Source organism: Callospermophilus lateralis, chromosome X (assembly GCF_048772815.1).
Source record: "Callospermophilus lateralis isolate mCalLat2 chromosome X, mCalLat2.hap1, whole genome shotgun sequence".
Lineage (NCBI taxonomy): Eukaryota > Metazoa > Chordata > Mammalia > Rodentia > Sciuridae > Callospermophilus > Callospermophilus lateralis.
In genome coordinates this window covers 84783624-84791874 of record NC_135325.1, presented here as the reverse complement: position 1 = coordinate 84791874, position 8251 = coordinate 84783624, and the positions used below count along the sequence as shown (strand labels likewise).

General features: G+C 31.9%; 1 protein-coding gene across 1 annotated transcript in view; it reads right to left on the bottom strand.

Annotated features, from left to right (window-relative positions):
* Positions 1 to 1456: 1456 nt before the first annotated feature.
* The window catches only part of Nrk (Nik related kinase), a 123108-nt gene continuing 116313 nt past the window's right edge, over positions 1457 to 8251 (bottom strand). Inside the window, exons 27-29 of the mRNA XM_077107314.1 lie at positions 8038 to 8197; positions 4229 to 4368; positions 1457 to 1552 (exon numbers count right to left, since the gene is read on the bottom strand). Coding sequence (XP_076963429.1) covers positions 1457 to 1552; positions 4229 to 4368; positions 8038 to 8197 — 396 coding nt within the window. The remainder of the gene's footprint in view (positions 1553 to 4228; positions 4369 to 8037; positions 8198 to 8251) is intronic.

Here is an 8251-nt window from a genome sequence, read left to right as displayed (position 1 = left end):
ATTCTTAACATTGAGCTACTACACTCTTGATAGAAGTTGTTAGGAAAATCCAAATCTTCATTTCTGGCAGCAAAGTGCCAAGAAATGATGTGCTATGATGAAATCACACAGTCAGCTGCTTCTTATTTTGGTAAACCAGGTAGTTTGAAAATTATTATCCCACTAGCACTGTCTTCAGATTTTAGAACAGAGCTAGAGGAATTATTAATGAGGTATACTTTGTGGTAGTTCTGTTGCTTCTCTATTGCTCCAGAACTAACCATGTTATTGAGGATGGATATGCAGAAATTATGCTTTTCACCAGGTAGTAGTAACCACAGGTGACCAAACATCACCTATTTATGGCGTCTATATGTGAGTGATGGGCTAGCATGACTTTCACTACTCTAATTTTGCAGAATTAGGTATATGAAAAAGGTTATATTTTTAAAAAAATCTTTTCATTTCTTTACTTACAACATTGAGTCATTACATATGGAATTATCACTGAAATAATTTCAAATTAATTATAGTAATATAATTTGAAAATTTAAGTATTGAAAATTTTGTTGTTTTGTTTTTATTTTGCCTACTAAATGAAGGGAAATTTTTATTCTGAGATTTGGTAAATATTTGGTGCTGTCTGATGGTCCTACCATTGTGTAGTTAATAATTTTGAAAATGTCAGCCAATCTTGGGGATAAAATTTGACGCCTAAAGTATTAAAAAAAAAAAAAACTCTTTCTACAGTACATGTGTATTGGAGTTCAGTCCTGCATTCAGGTTTACAAGTGTATTATTTGGTGGTGTGTAAAAACAGCTATTGCACATCTTTGGGAATTGTGAGGAAAGCATCTGAGGCTTTATTTCATTCTAACTGTAGGGAGAAAACCAGTTTAACGTGAGTGAAAAGAACATAACTGGTCTCTAACTGTGGGCTTAATTGTGAGAAAATGGGTGAGTTTCCTTTCTTTATTGCTATAATTTTCTCTGGGCATGCAGGTTGTTCAACCTTAGTCTGTGTTATAAAATATTCACTACAATTTTTATTTCACAATGTGAGTTTTTTTTATATGATAAGAAAAATTACATGTAGTTTGTTTTATCTTTCTGAGAACTTGTTCAGGGCCAATGCTGCTTGTAATCTAACTTATGACAGGTTTCTTTACTCCTTGTTGTAAATATGAATACAGATACTGTCCAAAGTGTCCTAAGAGTTTGTTTGAATTCACAGTAACAAAAGTTACAAAGTTTGTGCAAAAGATATTGTACACCACTGGAGTACATAGAGCTTGCTATAGTTAATTTTATATGTAAAGCTACATTCTCATTAAAACTATTCTGAGCTACATTAAAAGTTTCTGATTTAATTTTTCTTTAACAATAAAACTGAATGCTCATTTTAATCTCTAAAATCTGAAGATGCAATTGCATATATGTGATGTTTATAAATGTTGTAATAAATCACTGGAACCTTTTAAACACCATAATTGCTTTGGAGCTCTTCAAGTTTTCCGAGGGTCATAAAGTAAACACGGCTGTGACGGTTGCGCAGGGTAGAGGTAAAGAACAGCTTTAAAAGAAAGAGAAAAACACTATCAGTAGATATTTAATACATTTAACCAGATATTTCATAAACAAAAGTGTGAAGTACTAGTATATAGCTATAATTTCAATTTATCTGCATCTGGTAATTAAAATACTAAGCCAAGGGGCTGGGGTTTTAGTTCAGTGGTAGAGTGCTCAGCTAGCATATGTGAGGCACTGGGTTTAATCCTCAGCACCACATTAAAAATGTGTATTAAAAAATACATAAACAAAATAAAGGTATTGTGTCCATCTACAACTAAAAAAATTTAAAAAAATACTAAGTCAAACTGTTGTTTGAAATAGGTTTTCCTCCAACCAAGAATAAAAATTTAAATTAGTTTGGAGTTTAATTTACAAAGTTAAAATAACCTTCCCCATATTCCATAAAATTGCAATTTATAGTTTAAATAAAATATTTTTGTAGGTGAGATTCATATGCTAATGTTCTTTAGTTTTGATTTTCTTACTTTAAAAATCTATTTTTATTCAAGTTGGCATTTCTTTCAATAAAAGGAAAATTGTTCTGATGTTATTTATCATTGCTTCTGGTGTTTAAGAAACCACTGAAAATTTCTGCTTCCTTCAATTTTCCATTTCATTGAAATATAGTGAGACCAATAGATTGATATAATGAGTTAAACCAAATGGCTTAGAGAGGGGCATGTTGGGTAAACATGGACTATTCCTCAGAACAGAACATGGACATAAATATCAAACACACATCCTCTTGTTAGGACTAAGATTTTTGACATTCATATTGGATAAAGGCTTAGGAGAATCTGAGACATAATAATAATGATGAAGATAAGATACACTAGCTACTTGACTTAACATATTTTATGTGCCAGACATTCTTGTGAGATGCTTACTAAGTACACATTTTGTGAATTTTCACACTTGTCCCCAAAGCAATTATTAATATTCCTATTTTGGAGATGAAGGAAACTAAGGCTCAGAAAGATCAAACTCCTCAGGTTCTCATACCTAGTTAACTGGCAGAACCAGGACTGCATTGTAGGTCTATATGGCCTCTAACACTGCTTCTTGCCATTACATCATTTTACATTGAAAATCAACATCCTTCCTTAATTTGCTCTGCTTTACTCAAGTTGTTCTGATATTAACTTGAAACCTCTACAATGTCTTTTAAATAGGAAAGTTTCTTATTAGGATTATTTCTTCACACTATTATTATCCCATAATATGTAGAAATGGTAATGGTTTCATGCAATGTACTTTTCCACCTACCTATTTGAAATAATTGTTGAAATTAATCAAATTACAGAAGTAATTGCCAAATTTTGATTTTATTTTCTTTGTCTGCAAAACAGACTTCATAATAGATACTTGTGAATATAAATTGATAACTTTTACATTACCAAGCATAAAAAAGATATCATGTAATTAGGTGCATTGAAAACATAAAAACCTTTTCCTTCTTCTATTATTGGATTATATTGAAAGTTGTAAAAGACTTATTTACCCCTGCCCCACTGTAAAAACAAAAACAAAAAACAAAACAAAAATGCGGGGCTGTGGATGTGGCTCAAGTGGTAGCACGCTCGCCTGGGATGCGTGCGGCCCGGGTTCGATCCTCAGCACCACAAACAAACAAAGATGTTGTGTCTGCTGAAAACTAAAAAAAAAAATAAAAATAAATATTAAAATTCCCTCTCTCTCTCTCTCTCTCTCTCTCAAAAAATGCTGGCAAAGATGTGGAGAAAAAAGAACTCTCATATACTATTGGTGAGGAAATAAGTTAGTACATCCTTTGGAGAACAGTGTAGAGGTTTCTCAAAAAAAAAATAGATATATCATACAACCTAGCTATTCCACTTTTGGATATAAACCCAAAAGAAATGAAATCATTACATTAAAGAGATACTTGAATGCCCATATTTATTGCAGAACTATTCACAATAGCTTGGGATTCAGCCTCAGTATCCATCAACTGATGAATGGATAAAGATTATGTGGTACATAAACACAATGGAAAATTATTCGGCCATAAAAAAATGAAATTCTATCATTTGCAGCAAAATGAATGGAACTGGAAAAAAGTATGTTAAGTGAAATAATCCAGGCACAGAAAGGCAAGCACTACATGTTTTTTTCTCACATGTGGAAGCTAAGAAAAGTTGTCCTGAATGTAGAATAATGATTAATAGAGGTTAGGAAGGGTGTGGGGAGTGGTAGATAAATGGAGGACGGACTAAATTGGTTCACAGTGTATGCATGTGTTGAAATAGTACACTAAACAACATCAATATATACAATTAATACACATTAACCAAAAACAAAATACAAAAGCATTTTGAAAAGACAGATTTGCTCAAACATTTTTTGTTTAAAAATACTATTTTAATATAAATATGTAAATGACTATGGATCAAAGATAATTAATTCTTCCCAAACCAAAAAATGGATAAATTTTGTGTAAGACAGAACTAGAAATTCTTACTTTTTTTGAAAATAGGTCATTTTGAAACAGAATTTTATTATCTACCAAATTTATGTTTCTACTGGAAAAGAGAAAAATTGTTTCTTTTATCAATAATATGCCAATTAAAATACATAACAGAATGTATACAACACAAATTTCTTTAGTTAATTTCAATGATTGCTGTAATTTTGCTCTAACTGAAGAGTATTAACGTACCTTGTCACCTCGGGTACACAGAAATCTCAGTTTCTTGATTGATCTGCGTTTCAGCTCATTTTCCAGAGCCCTTGATTGCAAAGAACGCGCTTCAATGGCCTTTTGGCCCCATCCTGTGGTTCGCTGGGAACACTCAAAAGCTAAAATACAAATGAAGAATATCAGAAAATCACAAAATATTTTTGTCAGTGATAGAAAATTAAAATCACAATCAATGTTTGATCATTTTGCTTCATTACTACAGTTCAGGTTAACCCATCCCTTTTCCCACTTCTTCTATGATTTGGCCATTTTGCTGTTCAACAGTGTTTTCAAGCTAGCTATTTTAAGGCACCATCGTGACCAACACTGAATTACTAGATCTCTATTAATTCTTGTATTCATTTTCTCTAAGACCACAGAAAAAGTCAAGGATTAATTCTACCTTCTTTGTAGAAATCCAAGTCTATTCACTGCTATTCTTTAATAGTCTAAGTGGCTAATAAGAATTTCTAATAAGGGTTCATGTTTGTGCTCGAATGACGCACATGGAAACTTAATTCCTAAAAATTAAAAGTGTTAAAATGATTTGTTCAAATAATTACTTTGGCAACCTTAATATAATTGAATAAGTTACCATATTATAAGCATAACCAATGCTAATTTGACACTTTTAAGGCTTTTTCCTGCTCAAGAAATTTTTATTAAGATCTTTACTATTTTAGCCCTGTTTTATAATACTTTGTGGCAATATAGATTATGACAAAAATTGCCTTAAAGCAGAAAACTTAATTATGTAGATAACCACACAGACATCTGGTGTTGTATTGTATTTTTTGGTACTGGGAGCAGCAAAATTATTAAATGTTTAAATTTCAAGATGCTGTTCTTTATATATTTTGTAGGGAAAATTCCATAGCTAAATTAAATCATGACATTTAAAATAATATCAAGAGTTGTAACTCAAGTGAAAATAGTCTAGAAAACACAAAATAAAGCAATTTCATTCTTATATTAGCATGATTTACATCAGAATTCATTAATTTGACTTTCCAATTTTTTTCTGTTTTGAAGGGAACAAATTCTGCTTGATATGAGTATAGATCTTTTAATTTTTGTCTTATCTTTCAAAGTTTCTAATATGACTTTGTTTAAACCCAAATTTACCTGACCTATATATGAATACATTAAATATACATAAAAGAACTCATGAAGAAAATTTTGAACTTTTATAAAAAGACTTTAAAAAAAATCAAGGATGGAAACCAGGGGCACTTTACCACTGAGCTACATTACATCCCCAACCCTTTTAATACTTTATTTAAAAATTTGAGACAGGATCTCCCTAAGTTATTTAGGGCCTTGCTAAGTTGCTGAGGCTGGCCTCAAACTTGAGATCCTCCTGCCTCAGCATCCCAAGTTGCTGGGGCTACAGGCATGTGCCACCGTGTTCTGCAAAAATGACTTTCACATGCAGTGTGAGCAAAGAATCCCTAAAATAAAATTATCAAACATTTATTATCTTCTGCCCCCTTTAATATTGCAATTAAAACTAATTTTGTTTATAAAATTGACATTAAAGTTATAATTAAATTGCTATTATATTTTGATTCAGAAAGTAGCTGTCCTGCAGGAACTTTGTAAGTCTTATTTCAGACTGGAATTAAAACCACTCCAGGTTATAGAGAAGAAACAAGTGACCTGAGCAATGGGAACAAGTAATAGATATTTTTTTACCCATGTAACTACTTCATTAAAAAGGGCATTTTGGGGGCCGAGGTTGTGGCTCAGTAGTAGAGCACTCACCTAGCACATGTGAGGTGCTGGGTTCGATCCTCAGCACCATATAAAAATAAAAACAAATAAAAAAATAAAGGTATTGTGTCCAACTACAATAAATAAATAAATAAATGGCATTTTTGTCAACAATCACATACAGAACAAAACTTTCTAAACTTAATGCACAGGCTACTTGCTGATTCCAAGTATACAGCTAATTTCTATCTTAATATTGAAACACATAAGTCTGCCACTTAAACAACCTACTAAGCTAGTTTGCTTTCTGAAATAGAACTTACTCAGTGATTTGAAAGTGGGAACACTTAGTAAAACTTTCTGTAATTGTTATGTTTCTGTATATTTGTTTGAAAATATAGATCAATGATCTTATTGATCTCATTGTCAAAGGCATTTATCATGAAAATGTAAAATTTATATACAGGAAATCTGGATCTGGGCAAGTTTTAAAAAGCAAAGCAATTGTTTTTAGACAGAAAAATAGAATAATTGATTTCCTTAATATCAGTGTTGTGATATAATATACTCTCAATATATCCTTAATACTTAAACCAAAATATAAGGTGTCTATAGCATTATGATTTATTTTACATGTAGATGTCTTTCAAATTCTAGTACCTTAAGATGACTTTTTGGTTTAGGTGAGAAATTTTCCTGCCTAAGTATAAGAACTGTACAAGATGACTTTTCAAGATCTCTTTTACTGCTGTGATTGTCTAGTGGCATAAATATAGGCATATCTTGAGTTTCCAAATTTAAAATGAATTACCTTATTCCAATTTCTAACATATTGATCACAAAAGTATTACTATAAAGGTTATAGCATGATTAATTTTTTTTTTACTTTCTTTTGCCTGAGATCTGTCAATTATACTGTAAGCATTTATCTATGTCAATTAAAATGGTTTGATATCCTCTGTGAATTCTTACATTGCTGAGGAAAATGGAGCAGGTTTTCAGGACAATCCTGAACTATGTATGCAAACAATAAAAGATTCTGCAGATGCAATGTAAAGTGCCATCATTCCATAGGAAAGCAATGTCCATTATAAACAGTTCTTTCAAACTGATCCTTAAAGCCACTACAGGATAATTTTCAGCCATTTTTTGAGATTTCAGAGGTTTAAGGCTTCTATCTGGATAAAGTACCTTTTTCTCTCTCAATCTCTCTCTCCTTTCTCTGTTCTTCTCTACACACACACACACACACACACACACACACACACACACACCTTCCTTCTTCCTTTATTTGGTTCATTAAACTCCTCTTTCCTTTGGGAATAGTTATTCTCCATTTAATCATTCTACCCTCTCTAATATTTTTACTTTGCATTCTGGTCTCTATCTGGAATCACTTGTATAGTCACCATGCCTCAGAAATATGAATAAGAATCTCAAATTATTTGGATTTCTCAGTCTTGTAGTAAGTTGTTCACTGGTTAGGAAGAAAAAATGTCCTGGTTTAAAGAAGATTCAAAAGGTTGTTACCTCTATGTTGCCATCTGGGTGGTACCTAATAGGTATCAAGGTCAGACATATTTCTTTTTTCTAAATGATGTGATTCTTCACAGGCACATCACTCACTGAAGGTAACACTACTGACTATACAAAAGAAAAATATTTGGCTCTTCTTTGACTGGAAGCTTCCTAAGATAAAGGTAAGCCCCCCCCCCCAAATCCTTGTGATGGAAAGAAGCATTTTCAATGTTTGTGTAAAGATTGCAAGCAAAGGGAGTTTAAGCAAAATTATAGATTGTTGTGGAGGGAATTAGTTTCTATTTCAATTATACAACTGTTTCAAATGAACCACTCAAAAAACCCAAATTAGTCTCTTTTTGGTATTCTTCATGAATGTGCTAAGCATATCACGAAAAATTGCTTCATTTTACTAAGGGGATACATGTGCAGGATTCCAAATTAACACTCTGTACCTTGAGAATATAATAATTCAGGAAATCTTCACTTAGGACACATTTTTATCCTTGAAAAACTTATTTGGTATCATATGAAATAATAATCAATTGTATACATACCAACAGAGGACGGTATGTCTTTCCACACTTCCATGATCTTCTTGAAGAGTTGTTCATTTGCTTCCACAGAGAGAGCTTCAGCGTTGAAGGTGAGCATCATGCCAATTCCCAAGGAATCAGGTAAAATGATGATATTCTGTGGTATAATGAGTTCCAAAGGCTGGAATTATGTTCCATAAAAATTTATATGTTCAACATTTTACCACTACTATTG